At 40.8% G+C, this 20,367-nt stretch overlaps 1 protein-coding gene across 1 annotated transcript in view; it reads right to left on the bottom strand.

Annotated features, from left to right (window-relative positions):
* Positions 1–9,077, bottom strand: part of LOC141107710 (cytochrome P450 2G1-like) — a 38,954-nt gene extending 29,877 nt beyond the window's left edge. The window contains exons 1-2 of the mRNA XM_073598629.1: positions 8,860–9,077; positions 5,723–5,885 (exon numbers count right to left, since the gene is read on the bottom strand). Coding sequence (XP_073454730.1) covers positions 5,723–5,885; positions 8,860–9,042 — 346 coding nt within the window. The 5' untranslated portion in view covers positions 9,043–9,077. The remainder of the gene's footprint in view (positions 1–5,722; positions 5,886–8,859) is intronic.
* Positions 9,078–20,367: the final 11,290 nt, after the last annotated feature.

The raw sequence follows: 20,367 nt of genomic DNA on the forward strand, positions 1-20,367 counted from the left end.
GGGACACTATTAGCATGAAGCTTGAGGGTTATCATTGTCTTCACATGAGTTTCCTCCTATGGATGATGTATGTAAGGGGGAGGGGTCGGGAAGGTCCGAACCCCCCCCCCCGAGCAGAGTATGTTTGTAAAAAAATAGGAAGCTTTGACAACTCCGCTCGGGGGGGAGCAGGTCTGCTCGGCTCGGGTGGGGAAGGGGGGTGAGCGGCTGGCCCCGTGCACACTTCGTGGCTGGCCACATAAAGGTGCTTGGCGCCTTTTCCACATATTTAAAATATCCTACAAGGAGGGGGAGTGAGAGGAGAAGAGGAACCTGCCTTCAATGCTGCACCAGAAAATTTACAGAGGTCAGTGAGTAACGGAACTACAAGCAGCAAGGCTCCCACTAGATCAATAAGGTGAAGGAGGAGAGAACAAGTTTTTTCCCCAGTAGAAAAGAAGGAAAAACGAGGAGCTGCTAGAAGTGCCTCCTGTTACTGTACAGTACATAGCCTGTGTCCCTCTAACAATATTTGTAATGCCAGCCATATCCCTGTCTTTTTAACAGTGCCACAGCCGCACCCCTTAACCCTGCACTCTGTACATAGCGCACCTCTCAACCCTGCACTCAGTACATAGTGCACCTCTCAACCCTGAAATCGGTACAGAGTGCACCCCTCAACCCCGCACTCAGTATGTAGTGCACCCCTGAACCCTGCACTCTGTATGTAGCGCATCCCCTCAACCCTGCAGTCAGTACACAGTGCACACCTCAACCCTGAACTCTGTACGTAGCATACCCCTCAACCCTAAACTCGGTACACAGCACACTCCTCAACCCTGCACTCTGTACATAGAGCACTCTTCAGCCCTGCAGTTTGTACACAGTGCACCCTTTACCCTTAAGCCCCTCCCACTGCTAAGTGTTTGGCCACACCCACATTTTGCAGCAGTGCACTATGCGCACCATAGGTCACTCCCTCCAAGTGCCCCTCATTCTGAAGTTCAAAAGTTGGGAGGTATGCCACTGTGTTATAGGGACAGTGGGGCCTGCTCATCCAGCTCCATCCAGCCTACAGAATTGCCCATTAGGGGATGACGTGCTAAGCCAGAGGACCATGCGCATGCCAGGTTTTAGAAGGAGGCCCAGAGCATTGCTGGCTACCTCCCACTTGGTTAGGACAGAGTATCTGAGATTGATCACCATAAAGAGAACATCTGCAGTATTCATGTGCTGAGGTTGGTACATGTCTGCTAGTCTCTCAATTGTAGCACAGGTGAAAAAGGCATAATTTTGGGTACAAAGGCTGTGGCATATGTTATGATGTACACAGGGAGGTTGATTTACTAAAGGCAAATATACTGTGCACTGCAAGTGCACTTCAATTGCAGTTGCTCTAGATCTGAGGGGAATCTCTAGAGCTGAGGGGAAGCTCTGCTGATTTCTATCATCCAATCATGTACAAGCAAACTGCTGTTTTATGTTGCCCTTGCACGTAATTGAGTATTCTTTGCAAAGTGAAACTTTACCTCATTTACTAAGCTCTGTACAAGTGCACATGCAGTGCACTTGAAGTGCACAAAATATTTGGCCCTAGTAAATAAACCCTAGTGAGTAGAGTTAAGTTTTAAGCGTCTCTCACTCACTTTTGCAACACCCACAATTTGTCATGGCCTGGCAGGTAAGCTAATTTTTGTCTTTTGGTTACCCAAGACTGAACCCCCCCCCCACCCCCCCACCCAGGAAAAAAATGATCTATTCCCCTGTCTCCTATGATATGAAAATATATTTATAATTTAAGTGCAAAGCTTCTAGTAAAGGGGGGCCTGTTCTCCTTTTTGAGGGTACATTGACAAGCACAGCAAGAAAATTCTGCTCCTGTGTTTGGAGATACTTTGTGAAAATGTCACATGGCCAAGATCCAAAATGCTTTGGATTAATTAGCTCCATCATGAACTGGTCTGTGTGTAATAAAGTATGACTATGGGGTTCATTTACTAAAGGCAAAAAGATTGTACACTTTGCAAGACCAGTTGCTCCAGAGTAGAGATGGGCCGAATACCCCCCTGTTCGATTCACAGCAGAACATGTGAACAGGCAAAAAATTAGTTTGAACACGTGAACACCATTAAAGTCTATGGGACAAGAACAGGAATAATCAAAAGTGCTCATTTTAAAGGTTAATATGCAAATTATTGTTATAAAAAGTGTTTGGGGACCTGGGTCCTGCCCCAGGGGACATGTATCAATGCAAAAAAAAGTTCTAAAAATGGCCATTTTTCGGGAGCAGTATGGATTTTGAGGGGGACCCCCACGCCATTTTTTTAAAAATTTTGGCGCGGGGTTACCCTTAATATTCACACCAGACCTGAAGGGCCTGGTATGGAATTTAGGGGGACCCCCACGCATTTTTTTTTTTTAATTTTGGTTCAGCGTTCCCCTTAATATTCATACCAGACCCAAAGGGCCTGGTAATGGACTGTGGGGGAATCCCACGCCATTTTTATCAATGAACTTTTATGTGTATTGTCGGGACCAACAATTCATTAATAGCCGGCGCTAGCGCTAGTACTTTTAAATTACTTTTTTTTCCTTTAGAAATTCCATTTTGCTCTCGGACTGTTCTAAACACGGGAAACATGCGCCCCTTTACAGGCATACTATAGTAACCCCCAGGTACGAAATTTAAAGGAATTTAAAGGAAGGATTAAACACTTCAATACACCTTCAGCAGACCTAAAATAAATAATAGATGGTTGTTTTTGCAGTTTAGAGCTCTCACTTATCATTGTAATTATAAGGGAATGCTATAGGTCATTCATGATGAATCTGATACATCATATTGGACTTACTCTGCATCGGATTGGAATTGAACTTGAAAGTGGAACTTCAGTATTTTTTTCATCATTCCATCTATTAAATCTTCTGCCCTTATTGTTTTAACTTTGGATAGTAAAACATTTTTTTTTCTGCCAGTAAATACAGCCCACTTCCTGTTTCCTGTCTGGTAAAAAGCCTAGGCTTATGACATCATGCGCAGCACTCTGTGTGTCTTTGTTAATCCAGGAAGTGAACAGGCAGCATCTTCAGCTGCCCACAGTTATAATGGTTGCAGCCAGACTTAGTAGAGGGAAATTTCTGCAGCATATTTGGCAAGTACAGAATACAGTGTATATAAAAACTACAAATTATGTGAGCAGACTACAGTTCCTCTTTAAGTGCTTTTCACTTTTAATTCAGTTTTTTTACTGTTACTAATTTCCTGTTTTGTAATACATTTTCTGTAAACTAGCCATTTATAGGTTTTCTTTGGGAGCAAAAACAATCATCTCCTAAGAAACTCCCTAAACTTGTTGAAAAAGTACCTTGTATGACGTACACCTTTGTAGAGAGGGTGGTATGTGAGGACCATTTTTGGGTCCTAGGTAGTGATGAGCCAAACACCCCCGATTCGGTTCGCACCAGAACTTGCGAACAGGCAAAAAATTTGTGCAAACTTGTCATTTAAAGTCTATGGGACACGAACATAAAAAATCAAAAGTACTCATTTTAAAGGCTTTTATACAAGTTATTGCCATAAAAAGTGTTTGGGGACCCGGGTCCTGCCGCAGGGGACATGTATCAATGCATAAAAAGGTTTTTAAAACAGCTGTTTTTTCAGGAGCAGTGATTTTAATAATGCTTATAGTGAAACAATAAATATGAAATATTTCTTTAAATATCGTGCCTGGGGTGTCCTTAGTCTGCCTGTAAAGTAGCACATCTTTCCCGTGTTTAGAACAGTACCACAGCAAAATTACATTTCTAAAGGAAAAAATGTAATTTAAAACTGCTCGCGGCTGTAATGAATTGTTGGATCCCGGCAATATAGATAAAAATCATTCAAAAAAAACGGCATGGGTTCTCCTGCAGTCCATTACCAAGCCTTTTGGGCCCCCCAAAATCCATACCAGGTCCTTCAGGTCTGGTATGGATATTAAGGGAACCCTAAAATAAAAAAAAATAAAAAAAAGGCATAGGGCCCCCCCAAAATCCATACCAGACCCTTATCCACGCATGTAACCTGGCAGGCTGCCACCAGGCCACATGTCCTCAACATGGGGAGGGTGTTTTGGGGTCCCCCCAAAACACCTTGTCCCCTTGTTGATGGGGACAAGGGCCTCATCCCCACAACCCTTGCCTGGTGGTTGTGGGGGTCTGCGGGCAGGGGGCTTATCGAAATCTGGTAGCCCCTTTAACAAGGGGACCGCCAGGTCCCGCCCCCCCGTTGTGAACAGATATCGGGTACATTGTACCCCTACACATTCACCAAAAAAAGTGTCAAAATGGTAAAAATGACAGTAGACAATTTGGGACAAGTCCTTAAAAAAAAAAGTGTCCCACGATGTCCTGAAGGGCCTGGTATGGATTTTGGGGGGACCCCCCCATGTAATTTTTTTTTTTAATTTTGGTACAGGGGTTCCCCTTAATATTCATACCAGACCCAAAGGGCCTGGTAATGGACTGGGGGGGGGGACCCATGCCGTTTTTTTCAATGATTTTTATCCATATTGCCAGGATTCGGCAATATATTACAGCCACAAGCAGTTTTAAATGACATTTTTTTTTCTTTACAAATGTCATTTTGCTGCTCTCATTCATAAAACTATGTACGGCTTCCGTGTAAGCAGTCTTATATAGTGTGGGGCGTGGACTCAGCCCCCTGAGCCATGATTGGTCAAAGGCACCCTGCCTTTGGCCAATCATGGCTCTCACAGCACAGTGTGCTGTGATTGGCCAAAGCATGCAGGTCAGGTGCATGCTTTGGCCAATCAGCAGCCGTCAATGCACTGCGATCTCGCAGTGCATTGACGGTCTCACCGTTCATTATAGCGCGTTGCGCAGGCGATAGAGTTTTCCGCGAACGCCCCATAATATTCAGTATTCGGCGAACGGGCGAACATCAGGCTCATCCCTAGTCCTAGGCTGTTCAGCTTCTGACAGTGATGAAGATGTTGTCTATCCAATGGATAATTAGTGACTGTGTAGTGAGGTGTGGTTCATTATCAGCCTTTATTAGTTAGGATTCGGAATGTAGTATACAGCCAATGCCAACAATAATAATCTGGTTTGGGATGAACCGGATTCGCATTGACTTGTGCTGGCTAGCAGAATTAGCGCCAGTCAATGAAAATTCACTCCCAAGCCAGCTTATTATGTTGTGTTTAACCCGGATCTAACCACAAGACTCTGCTTAAGCCTTGGAGTAGGGGGAAGCCACATCACCACAAACATTTTATCTATAAATCAATTAAGTGTGCAATTGTTTATAATAGGCACTCCTCAGTACACAACTACTAATAATCAATCACACTTGCTACTCATAATTAGTGAACTAACTATGTATGCACTTGACCCATTAGGTTTCTGCCTAATCAAGAACAGGGAGATGACTCTCTGCCTTTCATTTCCAGAGAGACATTTGTTTCATAATTATAGGGCCCACCAGTGTTTTGGCGTCTGATCTTATGACCCCTACCCCCCCAAAAAAAAGCCACTGTAAGCATGTTGCCACACAAGAATAAAAGTTTTTTTGTGGAAGGTTGGGTTCCCTGTGTGTGCTTCCATGTTAAGTGTTTACATTTAATTAGAGTGCACCTTTAACAGCTTTGATCCCATGTTTACATTATAATGGTTGCAGATACTCTCTAATGCAAACATATGACACCAATTAAGGATAATTATTTTGTTTTTAGGATCTTACCAAAATCCTTAAAGAAGAATTTTATTGCATCCATATCCCCTCTCTCACTGAACACATCATTGCGATCAACCAGAGCCTCCTTCACAGCATCATAGCCAATTAGCATGACCGCTCGATGGTTGCCCAAGTAGACTGTATACACAGGTCCATACTTTTCACCAAGCTGTTGATAGAGATTTGAGGTTTTAAACAGAATTGTACAGGTTCAAGACAAGCTGGGACTGAAAGAATTTGACCTAATGTGCTTCTAACAACTGTCTTGATGTATTAGACTGGTCACAGGTATGAAGATATTTCACCAAGACCAAGGCATGGAGACACATCTTCCTGCTTCACTTATATCACTGAAGTGCCAGGACCCATCTCAGTACTTCACTCCTCTGCAGCTTGTTTTTGTCATTTGGTACCAGCTGTGTTATGGAAATGGGATAATTTCCCTTACTGTTTCGAAAAGTCAAAGGCAAGCATACAATTTTTTATGAAGGTCTATGCATCCCATTAAAGATCTTCTATCTTCAGGGCTGTCAGACTGTTCCTGCACATCTGACAACCCCCTAAAATCTATAGCCAGCTTTCAACAGTATAGTGACAATGGAAGAAAGAAGAGAACATAGTTGCTGCTCCTCGGTTATGGACCCGTATTCAGCTAGTTAGGAGTACTGACAATAGGGTCTCTTGCTAACTTAGAAAAGTCAGCAGACAGTACAGAGCTTCTCCTGCATCCCCACTGCAAGGAAATCAATCAGAAGACATATAGGCAGGGTGGGGTGTCTTATTTCCCTGTGCCATAATCAAAGAGACCAGGCAATGCAAAAAGTGGATACTGCAGGGAATGAAAGTAAAAACAGTGATGTGTGGGCACAGTGCTGTGGGGGCTCATTTACAGAACTTTACATCATGACTGACATTTTTGTACAGTTTTATTAACCATAGCAGCACTTCGATGTTGTGTTTTACATTGTAACCTGATGGACTCAAAACAGTACTGAACCGACACAGAAGAAAACAAGGCATTTTGTGATATCTATGCACTGGGGCTGCACTTAAAATGGCTGCCTGCGTAGCCCCAATGGATCTGGTGTGAACAAACCCTTACAAAACAGCTCTTTTTTGTTCAAGTATCATCGTATTGTTCTCCTTAAAAACAACCACACCATGTTTTTTCCTGAGCAGCCTGTATTTCTCCTGAGGTTAACTGTGGGTTTTTCTTTGTATCCCTAACAGTTCCTGTGGCAGTCGTGGCTGAAATCTTTCTTAAACTACCTTACCTTGGCTTGGTATCAAGAGATCCCCAAATTTTCCACTTCTTATTAAATAATTGAACAGTACTGACTGGCATATTCAAGGCTTTGAATATATTTTTATATTCTTTTCCATCTTTGTAAAGTTTTATTACCTTGTTAAGCAGGTCTTTTGACAGTTTTTTTCTACCTTCTCATGTCTCAGTGTCTAGCCTGCTTAGTGCATCCATGTGCGAGCTAACAAACTCATTGACTATTTATTAGATATGTGCATTCGTTATGGTTCGAATGCATTTTCGTCCAAATTTCGGGGATTTTCGTGATCGTTTTAACAAAACGATAACGAACATGCAGAATTTGAAATCCGAAAGATCCGAAATAAAAAAATGCTTTATTTTTGTATCCATTATATTTTGTATTGTTGCAACAACAGTTTGATATAGATAGAAGATTCAACATGACAGTGACAATAGCAGTCTGTGTCTATCGAACCTGCGGTTGAATGTGCCTAACCTAACTCTATTAGTGCAAGATTATTTGACATAGAGAGAAAAGATTCAACATTATAGAGACAATAGTAAAAGAGCTGTTAGTGGGTGCTGCTGGCTGTTGGGGTAGACCCTTTGACATGAACAGAAACAAACAAGTATCGTATCTTTCAATATGATCAAAAATATGTAAATTACCATTCGACATGAAGATTCGACGAAGCAGCTAAAAACATATCGCGGCGAGTGAACATTTCTAATATTGTTTGACTAGTAATAATAATTATAATTATTACTAGTCAAACAACATTAGAATTCTACTATAGCTTGTGGGCGGAGCATTCGACCGGAAATGTATAATGGTGGCGTGGTACAGTTTAGCTGCTTCATCAAATCTTCTTAGAACATCCGACAGACACCATAAGCCTTCAATTGACAAATTCGACCTTAATTAATTCGGATTTTCGTACAAATGCATTTTTTAACGAAACAAAATAAATAAAAACAAATTTAGGGAGTAACTAAATAAATGTGTTTTTCGGACGAAACCAAAATTCCGAAACAAAATATTTCAGTGTGCACATGTCTACTATTTATACACAGACACTAATTGTGATTTAAAAAGCCACACATGTAGGAAATTAACATTTAATTGAGATTTTAACTTGTGTGTGCCACCTTCTGTGTCTGTACCAAGGCCAAACATTCCAGGGTATGTAAACTTTTGATCCGGGCCATTTGGGTGATTTCTGTTCTCATTTTGATTTAAAAAGGATCCCCAAAAAAATGTGATAATAAATGGCTCCATGTGATTGCTATCCTTAAATAAAAGACAGTTTTTCGGCATGATCAGTCATATTTTCAATATCAATGCCAAACTTTCACAATTTCTGCCAGGGTATGCAAACTTTTCAGCACAACTGTATGTACTTCGCATATTTTATGGGAATGTGGGAAGTGCTTGTGGCTGTCATTTTTAGATTTTACTATTATATAGTATTGCTTGCAAGGTTTTGTATTAGTTTATGATAAACTGATAATAAATGGTAAAAGTGAAAATGCCCAGATACCATACTGGCAAATGTAGTAATTGATTACTATCAGTAAGCTGTCAAACTTTCAGGACCTCTCAACCCTTCAATGTCCACCAAAAGAGGACTTTTGTAGTGGCAAGTCTATAGCTGTCCTCAGTGTCTCCTGTGAGACAAGGAAGAGGGAACAGTGGTGCTGCAGCTTGGATAATGCTGGTGCAGTGAGAGGAGTCAGGTAATGCCGCGTACACACAGCCGGACTTTCTGACAGAAAAAGTCTGATGGGTATGCCCCATTGGACTTTTTCTATCGGCATTTTCTTCCTAGAATACAAGAAGAGTCCATTGTTTTAGAATATTCAGTGTAATTACTCTTACCTTCACCAGAGACTGTGGCAATTCAGTGGTACTAATCTGCACAATATTCCCCAGAAACGGCAGAGGGGTCGGTCCTGGTGGCAAGTCTTTCTTCTTTACATTCATCCACCATTTAATGAGGTAAATCAGGAGAGTGACCGCAGAAGCGATGAGAAGTGTTGCTGCGACATTCACCGCCATCATGAAAATAATCTCTGTACTGACTCTAAACCACGAACCGCTGTATTTATTTGTGTGATGAAGTTTGACAACATTCCAACTATCATTTGACCACTGACGACAGGTAGGGTGTGTTGGAGTTTGGTCCAGTTACAGGCATATTGTGTAACAGATTATAAAGCTTTCCTAATCATTACTTACCCTGCAGGTCATTAAATATCATTTGAATATGATATGTATGAAATAAACTTTTCATGTTGTATTATTTAAGAGCAGATCAGCATAAAATTAATGGCATTTTAAGCAACTATTGTGTACTTGGAGCCTACTATAGAAATGTACAAAGAAGCCAAAGCCTTCTCAGGAGTTCATTGACTAAACCTAGATAATATTATTTAGAAAAACCCTATACTGAAATCAAGTCCTGTGTGACAGCCTACAAAATACAAAGAACGATATAAGTACAACATTTTGGCATGTCAGAATGTTTGCACTTGGAGTCAGCTATGACAAATCTTGGTTACTGTAAAGTTACATTGGTATAACTAAGTTTTTTTACTCTTGCCCTATGGTCTTTTTTATATCTTTCCCTCCATAAAAAGAGGTGAAAAACGTGCATGCTGTATTTATCAATAAATATTCTGGTACAGTATAGGTAGGTCCCTTTTGGGAAATGGTAGTGTACTCGAAGTACAACTCCTGCTGGACCCAATACGCTGCCTTCTAGGCCTTCCATTTCCTGGCATTGGCAAACTTTCAAACAAACTAGCGTCATATATTTTGCTATCAGCCAAGAGAACTATCCCAGTACATTGGTTGACATCCACACCTCCTTCTCTACTATCCTAGTACATTGGTTGACATCCACACCTCCTTCTCAAACTCAGCTCCTACAAGGTATTTCAGATATTCGGAGAATGGAATACATGACTGCCTTAGTGGGCAATGTTGTATCTCTGGTCAACAAGATATGGGACCCCTGGGACCAATCTGAGTATGGATCCCCTCCCACATCTTGATTGTACTTAAGTCTAAGGTGACATTGTACTTGAAAGACCCTTTACCTCTCCATATCTCCACTTCAATGATTCACAACCCCTGGTGTATGGTTGTAGTTGTTTATAGGCTTTATATTTTTATTTTTTACAATTCCTTTTGTATCTTCCCTACTTATATAAGATCTGCTATATAATTATCCTTAAAGTTTGAGTAAACCCATCGATTTAATAGTTTCAAAAAACAGTTACATTCCCAGCATGCTGGAAATGCTAACTGTCACATTGGTTGAGCTCTCAACCAAACTGTCAAACCATCCAATGGCTGGTGTCATAACTGATCACATGTGCAGCATCACGGCAGTTGAAGATTAAACAGAGGCTAAGATGGCATCTTCCATGGCTGTAAACGATAGGAGGGTTTACTTCCACATTAAGGATATGTTTTCATGATGTATATGCATATAATATACTCTGTACCTGTGAACAAGATCTTTTTTTTTTTTCTCATTTAGTTCCACAACTTGCTGTGTTAACTACTGTTTAACCATTGTAATACAATTTTCTATTTTTTTCCTGAATATTTTGTATCCTTGAAATCTTTCAACAAAAATGGAATTAAAAAAAATATTCTGGTACAATTAAAAGAAACCATTCTAGTAATTACTGCAATGGAAGTTCTTGTAATAATGGAAAATACTATTTGTCAGTCTTAACTCATCTGCTCATAACACAGCTTCTACATCACCTCACCAATGTTAACTCTTATTGACTCCTCCATCGTCAGTTACTGGTCCCAACATTTCTTCATTTTTGTCTCCATTCCCTCATCATCCTCTACATAACCACTTCTTGCCCCTCACACCTTTTCATCTTTGTCTCCATCCCCTGCTCCCCATCAACCCCCCTTCCCCACCCCCCAAAGATTAACCCTCATCATCCCCTCCATAACCACTTCCTGACCCTCACACCTCTTCATCTTTAGCTGGCCATACATTATACATATTCCTTATTCAATTTCCTTTAACTTTAGCTTCAACTATGTAGTGCAAGGGCTTGCTTGATTGCATATAACCTGAAAGTGTTTAGGTTTGACCTCATATTTATGGTTTTGGCAAATCTAAGGAAAAATTGTACAAGACAATTGTATAATGTATGGCCAGCTCTAGTCTCTATTCCCTGATGTTCATCAGCTATCCCCCAATGATAATCCCCCATTTTCCCCTCAATCATCAGGTTCCATCCACCACACCTCTTCGCCTTTGTCTCCTACCCCACCATTAACTCTTGCTTTCCTCCTCTCAAAGGACTGTAAACACTTATTTATAAATAATATTCTATTTTTAAGAAACTATATTCAAGTAAAGGTGTGCGCACATGTGTCCGTGCCATTGCAGTAAAAGATAATAGAGCAATAGGCATAATGATTTGGTTCTCCTGGAATCAGATTGAAAAGAAAGTGATTGAAAAGGTTGGAAACATTTTAAACAATATAACATTTTATTTTTTCACTCAAACTTTTTGTAATGTAATACTGTGTTAGCTTTATTATGTTCCTATAAATTGAAAAACAAAAAACAAAAAAAAAACTATTGCGTTGTTATGGGAAGTATTGTAATGTCAGCCATTTTTGTGACCTTACATTCAATATATTACACCATAGTTGGCACTGTTCATAAATAGCATTATGACATTATTTTCAATAATATGATGCCATAGAAGGGATGTAAGATATTACAGTCAATATATGATTGCATAATAGGTATTGTGATGTAATATTTAATATGTGATGTCATGGAAAAGATTATTAAGTCCACCTTAAAACCTGTCAAAGGTTTTACCTTTTGATGGAGACTTTATAATTACATGATCACTATAGTTCCTCTTTAAGGATTCTTAAAGGGTAAGTTCACCATTGTACACTTTTTTTTTTTTTTTAATAAATTCCAGCTCCCCTATGCACCAACATAGCATTCATGACCTTTTTTGCAAAAATATCAAAGCTTTTCGATTAAATCTACAGTCACTTGCTTTTCTTGTCTGAATCAAAGTTTCCAGACATTACAGTTAAAAAAAAAAGCATGTGGGAATGCGAGTTCCCGCTATGCAGAGTTGTGAACAAGTGTTTCTGTCCACTCCCTCCTATGTACTTGTATAAAGATGGCCATACACTATGCAATCTGATTGTATATTTAATGAGAAGGGTGATCACTGATTGATTGCATTTTATTTAAAAAATGTGCACCTGGGAATGGGAAGGTGGATGATGCAGGGTGTGTGCTAATGAGGTCAGCTGGTTAACTCCTTCCTGTGTCATGACCTAAAGTCTGATCAGGAAGAAGACATTACTAATGGAAATGTCTGGAAACGTGGATTTAGATAAGAAAAGTAAGTGACTGTAGATTTAATGGAAAGCTTTGATATTTTTGCAAAAAAAGTACATTAATGCTATATTGGTGCATAGGGGAGCTAGAATTTAGAAAACAAAAAAAAAAGTGTATAAAGGTGAACTTACCCTTTAAGTAGTACTTATTGTAATGTTGCAGCCAGTATTGCAATGTCAGCAATTACTGTAATATTCAAGACAATATTATTGTGCTATGCCGCATGGAGTAATATATATAAATATATTAAAAATTTTCAATAGCAAGCATAAAATTTGAATTTAATTGCAATCAAAATAAAATAGTAAAACATGCTTACCAAGACAAAAAGTCCCAAAAATGACAGAAAAATGATTAAAAACAATTATGTAAAATTGATGTGTGGCAAGCTTAAACTGTATGTAAAGTGTATGTAAACCCTGACAATGAACTTCATAATTCTGCTCTGTTTAATACACCATTGAAAGCATTTGGGTAAACTGTAAGCAATAAGTGTAAAAAAAATATGATCTCATAAAAACTCTTGAGCTGAAAACTTCTGTGCATTTTCTTCTGTGCTGCACTATTATCTATAACAATGTGTCCAGCTATGTCTGTAGACTACAATCCTGTTATGGAAAAAAGGAATGGTGGAGGGAGTGTTGTGTACTCCTAGCCCATTGCATGTCCTGGGGTCGCAATGCTGTTCTTCCGTTTTTCAGTGCAGTTATGAGCATTGTCATTCTAGAACAGGAAGTGTGGTAATGGCAGGATCACCAGGTTAAAATAAAGGGAAAATAGTCTGAAAAAAGGAAAAGTAATGCAGCAACTACATCTAAGGACTTGTAAACTGCAATATATTACATTTTTGTTCTTGGGTTTAGATACACTTTAAAAGAAAAGTTCACCTTTGTAACATGTTACATGTTACACCCATATTTAGGGTGTAACATGTAGCATGCTACCAAATAATCACTTGCCTACACCCACTGTCACAATTTAAAAAGAGCGTGGCCATGTGGTGCTCCGCCCACTCGGCCACATCATTCGTTTACATTGATCTGTGAATGAACTACAACTACCATCTCCCACTGTGGCAGATGGCTTGTAGTTCTTTATAAACAGAGGGGGCAATGGTGAATGCTCTTGTGGTTAATTGATCTTTCAGCTCTTCGGTAACTGTCTGGCCATATTGGAGGTATGGGCAGACAGCTATTTTGAAAGTCAGCAGGAGCCTGGCAATGCAATGCTCTGCAGACTCCAGGAACATAAAATATAAAGGCCTGGTTCACACCTTTGCAGGTTGCAGTTTGCATATTCCAGGTGCATTTTGCATTTTTTCAATACACATTTTTGATCCATTGAAGTCTATGGAACCAAAACCAGAAAAAAAGTCCCTGGCTCCTTGCATAGATTGCATAGATCCAGCCATTGTTAAAATAACGAGAATGGTTTGCACGTCATCCATGTAAGCTGGCAGCCAAGGAAAGTGTACTGGCATGCACATGCGTGAACAATGACAACTTCACTGTACTAGTCAGTTGGGACACTAGACGCCATTGAGTGAGCATGTGCATTGTGTGACCATCGTGTTCAAAATGGCTGCTCAAGTAAAGAAACCCAATCTGCATCAAATTTTGGGTTAAACTTGAATATTTCTCAGCAGAAACTATTCAGATGATTCAGAAGGCTTTCAGGGACAATGCAATGAGTGCAGCATGGAAAGGAAGAAAGGTAACAGCGCTCTCTGCAGGGACAACTGAATCCATACACCAGGTCCACTCACAGGTCCCGAGGCTCGATGTGTCCCAACACACTCCGATGCAACAGTAGTAAGAAGAGCCGGCAGAACTGTAATCCTTGAAGTGTCATTTATTGGTACATCAGTGACAATAAAACAATAAAGCTGATGCTTTTCGGCAATAGCCTTAGTCGTGAAGGCAATGTGTGCAGTAGAAATAAAAGTGTGGCACAAATGCTTCAAGAATCTGTTGAAAGTAATCCACGTCCTGGAAGATCTGCAACAAGCAGAACACCTGAGAATGTTGAACATGTAAGGGCTGCAATCAACAAAGATCAGCAACTGACAGTGTGAGAACTAAAAGCTGATCAGGGGATTCCAAAAACGTCTGTGTGAGGTCTCAAGGTGCCTACTTTGAAGGGGTCGAGGTGTCGTTGTCCTACAGTATGTACTGTACAATGTTTCTTGTATCTTCTTCAATACATGTCTGTATTTTTCACATTACATGGCTAGAGAAGGGGAAACAAACTGATAAGAGGCATGGAGGAGCTCAGCTATGAGGAAAGATTAGAGGAACTGAATTTATTCTCTCTTGAGAAAAGGCGTTTAAGGGGGGAAATGATCAACATGTACATATACAGTACATAAGGGGTCCATATACAGTAGTGAACTTGGTGTAGAGTTATTTACTTTAAGGTCATCACAGAGGACAAGGGGGTACTCTTTACATCTGGAGGAAAGGAGATTTCATCTCCAAATACGGAAAGGTTTCTTCACAGTAAGAGCTGTGAGCATGTGAAATAGACTCCCTCTAGACGTTGTTCTGACCAGCTCAGTAGATTGCTTTAACCGCTTAAAGACCGCCTACCGCAGATATACTGCGGCAGGGCGGCTCTATTGCACGAAACAACGTACCTGTAAGTCATTTCGTGCAATAGACAGCAGGGGCTGATTGACCAGAGGGGGACCCGCCAATTGTTCCCCAGAGAGGCAGAAAGGCAATCTGCCAATGTAAGCAAGGCAGATCGCTGTTCTGACAGGAAAGAACACAGTGATCTTGTGTTCCTTCTATGCAGGAACACGAATCTCACCCAGTCAGTCCATCCCCCACACAGTAAGAAAGCACCAACTAGGGACACACTTAACACTTTGATTCCCCCTGATGTTAACCCCTTCCCTGCCAGTGTCATTAGTACAGTAATAGTGCATATTTTTAGCACTGATCACTGTAATAATGTCACTGGCTCCCAAAAAAGTGTCAAAAGTGTCAGTTGTCCGATTTGTCCACCTCAATGTCACAGTCCCGCCAAAAAATGCTAATCACCGCCATTACTAGTAAAAAAAAAAAAAAATGGCATAAAAATATCCCATTGTTTGTAGATGCAATAACGTCTAAGCCAACCAAACTATATAGCTATGTAACTATGTAACTTTCCAGACAGACCTTGTATGTGCATTTATAATTTTTTTAAAAGGTGAACTTAGCCTTTAAGGTAGGTATATTACACAGATATACATGATTTGTAGCTATCTTTATGTACAGTTAGTATTGCAAATTACACATAGAAACAAGGATATATACTGTATTACAATTTATGTGACATTTACACCTGAATGCATTGCGGGAAAGGCGCGTTCCATTTGCTTTTCCTGCACTGTGCTCACTGCCTTTTGCGATCTGCTGCAGGTGCCAATGTAATGGTAATGGCACCCCAAGCTCAGATCACAAACACCTTGCATTTGCAGGCACCATATTGCATGGTACTGTAGTACCATGAGGTTTGGTGTTCAGTTTTTTTTTTTAAAGTAGTGTGAACCAGTCAGAACTCTTTTACATGTAACAAAAAAATCAAAAAAATGTTTGAAAACTATAAATTCCCTTTAACTTTGCTTATTTACCTACCTGTGTAAAAAATATCTACACTCAGCTAACCTAAACTCAGATCACCTAAACTGGGGTGATCTCTCCTATCAGGGGTAAAGTACTCTCAGTGTACAAATATGTCCCGGACACAATAAATAATCAGCTCTTTTCACTGCCTTCCTTGAAATGACTCAACCTGTAAACTAAAATTCTGAACAACAAAGTGCTGATGGGGCAGTATAGGTGCCAAAGTGTTGACTGAAACAACACATAGGATCGACTTTATGGGTATTTCAAGTGTATGTAAACCCTAGCAGTGGACTTCTCTTATTTAGCCCAGGTTCACCCTGACAGCGGGATTGAAAAGTTCAACTGAACTTGCATAATTTCATTCCCACATGTCAGCCCCGACTTCGGGGGCGATTTCAGAGACATTCAAGTGGGTTGCTGCACAGACGTCTATACAAATCACACCCTGAAGTCGCCAAAAGTAGTACAGAAACTACTTTTGGGAATCAGTGCCGCACCGCAAAGTCGGCATCGCACCGATTCGGACAGTGTCATTGCCGGCAATAGCCGCCAAATTGCTGCAATGTGAACCTAGGCTCAGTACCTTTTTTTAAATATACCATTGAAAGTATTTTATTGTTTAACATTGTTTCTTCCAACCTCTGTGAACTAAAAACACCTCTGGGTGGGGGTTCTGTAGTCCAAGCATGTAGTACAAGCTTTGTTCCCATAGTACATGAAGTGTGTTACTGGCAGCAATGCCATGTGAAAATAAGGGAAAAAAAAGCCTATCATCTATGGGCTGCAATATATTATATTTTTTGTGGGCCTATTCACATTAAAGTTCATTGTGGTGATGCATTTTAATGCATGTTAATTGCATTTGCATATTGGTGTGCCATTCATTATGAATGGGACCCCAATGCACTTATCCAACGAGCCTCTGATGCACATGTGCTCACCACAACACAGGGTAACGCATTACTTTGTATTGTGGTCTACTGTGTCCAAAAACACTACATGTCCATTTTTTCATCTGTTCTTGTGCATTTGTAGCCCATCGATTTGAAATGCATTTAAGTGCAGAGCAATAACACAAAAACTGGAACAGTGAAGTGTATTTGGGCCTTCTGGGTCAAGACACACTTTCCAAACCATAATAGTAAGGAATATTGTGATAAAGAGGTGAATTGTCTACTCCAGGGTAGAGATAACTACACAATTTTAGAAGGAAATCCTACATTAGGATTCAAGAAGGATTTAAAAAGGTTGGTGAATAAGTGAATAAAAAAGGATCTATAGAATAAGAAGGAAGCATGTTATCTGGTTCCCTCTGCTTGCTGCATACCTATAATATATTTTCTCCTGAAGATATATAAGGATAGGACCAACCCCCTCTAGAGACTTATCAAAAATTGCATAGATTCAATAGGAGCAAGGTGAATATATAGACACATTTGTGCAGCCTTTATAGCACGTGGAACTGAAGCATATCTTCAGGATACAAAATATCCTTTGCAAATTCTTGAAGGCCTGAGATGTGAAGGTCCATGCTTTTTTATTATAGCAGATGTAAGCTCACTTTGAGCCAGTGTAGGGTGACCTCCCTACACAGGTGGAGCTGTCAGCAACCACCATGCAGGGAGAGTGGGGGACAGTGGAAAACCATGTTCCTCTTAGACCTCTGTATGTGTTATCAGGTGAGCAGCTGACCTCTTCAGCCATCTTTAGTGATGGCAGTGCTTTTAAAAGCACTGCCTCACTGCTGTTGGTGTGCATTTCGCATGTGTTTAGGTGAGGGACAGGAAACCACTAGATAGGGAGCGTGTGCCTATTGTAGGAAAATAATAGGTTCTGTTTGTTAGTGCTGCTGTGTGGAGCCTTTCCACTAACAGTGCCTCGTTGCATCCTCACCTGCTGGCAGCCTCCTTTGCCAGGTGCTATCAGCATCTGAGCATCATTCTCTGCAAGGGCTGCATTGTTATCTGTGAGTGCCTCTACTAGTTTGTTACCGCTGTATAGATGGTGTGGTTGGAACATTCTCAAAAATACACTTCTTTGCAATCTTGGACCTCCATGTGTCGATCCTTCCTCATTGGGTGCCCACCATCCAGCCCCACTCTTACCTACACTTGGCGTAAGTTGGCAGAATATGCCCCACTCAGTGGCGGGTATGGATGGGGTAGTAGGGAGCCACCATGGCAATCTCAATCCTCCGTGTGCTGTTCCTTTCCCTTTGAATGCCCACCACCCAGCCCCACTCTCGCCTACACCATAATCAAACATGAAAAAGCTATTTCCTCAGTAGAGTGGGCTGTTGAAAACTCCACTCTTTCTAAAGCCATGTCAAGCAGCCCATGTGTTTAATTGGAATTTCACTAAAGGGACAGAATTAACAAATCCATTAGTCAAAAAGTGATCCTGTACATCTTTTATCCTGAAACAAATATGTGTAAACATTTGACAGCACGTTTGTAGGAATATGTCTAAAAGTCTATTTTTTAAGATTCCTAAATACACTGGAAAACCAAGGGTCAGTTCGCAATGACTTTAATAATAACGTATGAAAAGTACATCATGGAATAAAACAAGACCAAGAAGAACAGGGTGCACCCACACTTGAAATTTGGCAGCTGACTGCAGAGCCAATATTGATAATTGCAGGTCAGCTCAGTGCAGGGAAGGCAACACATTGTAAGTATGAACTTAGAGCAAAGGTGAAACTGATTCCATAATCTTTGTTTGTCAAAAGCTTTACATCACTATTGTGTAGTAAGAGATTAATATATATGCACAGTCGCTCAAAGAGGCAAGGTCACAGTTTTACTCCAATACTATCAGAAATAGCCCAGGAAATCTCAAGCAGCTCTTCTCCACTCTAAATCACCTTAAACCAAAATCCCCTCCACTTACTGCCCTTACCGAAGAGCAGTGCAATAAATTCATGGATTTTTTCACATCAAAAATTGCACATATTCGCTCTGCCCTTTCTGATCCTCCCACCCAAATTATTCCCCCAACATATATCGTCTCCCAACCCCTAAACTGTTTTCCTGAGGTGTCATCAGGAGAACATCACAAGGAAGATGAAACCCTGCTCAAAAAACTCACTATTGATCCAGAAGTCCTATACAACCATAGGCCCATTTCCAATCTCCCCTTTATATCAAAAGTACTTGAGAAAGCAGTTGCCTTTCACCTTCAGGACCACCTCAAACATAATAACCTCTTTGAAAAATTTCAGTCAGGTCTCCGCTTTGCTCACAGCATAGAGACGGCCCTCGTCAGAGTTACAAACAACCTCCTCATATCATCCGATGCTGGCTCTCCCTCCCGCCTCATCCTCCTGGACCTTTCTGCTGCATTTGATACTGTTGACCATGGCATTCTTTTAAACCGGCTCCACCTCACTGCTGGACTCAATGATACAACCCTCAGTTGGTTCAAATCATACCTCACAAACCGGACAGAATACATCTCTGTGGGCCACTTCAAATCAAATCCACATACTGTTACTTGCGGTGTCCCCCAGGGGTCAGTCCTTGGCCCCATCCTCTTTATCCTATACCTCACCCCCCTTGGCCAAATTATCAGCCGCCACAAAATTTTATTCTACTGCTATGCTGATGACACACAGCTATAAGAAAATGCAACAGCTGAAACTCCATCTTCACAGTAATCCCTATCAGTACTTACCACCTGTCTGGAGGAGATAAAGGTATGGATGGAGCACAACTTTCTTCAACTAAACAGTTCCAAAACTGAAGTCATCCTGATTGGCACTCCTTACCAGACCAAATCATCATTCATAACCAGTATCCCCTTTTCTGGTTCTAATATCCCCCTCTCATCAACTGTCACAAATCTTGGTGTAAAAATGTACTCCCAACTCACCTTTGAAGCCCATATAAATCACCTATACAAGACCTCTTTCTACCACCTCCGTAATATCTCTAAACTCCATCCCATTCTCTCCCTCCCAGATGCCGAAAAGCTGGTTCATGCCTTTGTCTCCTCTAGACTGGACTACTGTAATGCACTTCTCATTGGGATTCCTAAAAGGAGTCTGCAGAGGCTTCAGTACATCCAAAACTCTGCAGCAAGGATCCTGATAAGAGTGCGGAAACATGAGCACATTACTCCCATTCCCCACTCACTCCACTGGCTTCCTGTCTCTACCAGGATGGAGTACAAGGTTTCCCTCCTCACACACCAATGCATCCATGGACATGCGCCCCCCCCCCCCCACAGTAGCGGCCCGTCCATAGGGGGTGCCTGGGCACCGCCCCCCCCCTCCAGGCAGTCACAAAAAAAAAAATGTAAAAAAAAAAAAAAATTTTTAAACCTGGCCCTTTAAAAAAAAATTACAAAAAAGGT

Source organism: Aquarana catesbeiana, linkage group LG09 (genome assembly GCF_042186555.1).
Source record: "Aquarana catesbeiana isolate 2022-GZ linkage group LG09, ASM4218655v1, whole genome shotgun sequence".
Taxonomy (NCBI): domain Eukaryota; kingdom Metazoa; phylum Chordata; class Amphibia; order Anura; family Ranidae; genus Aquarana; species Aquarana catesbeiana.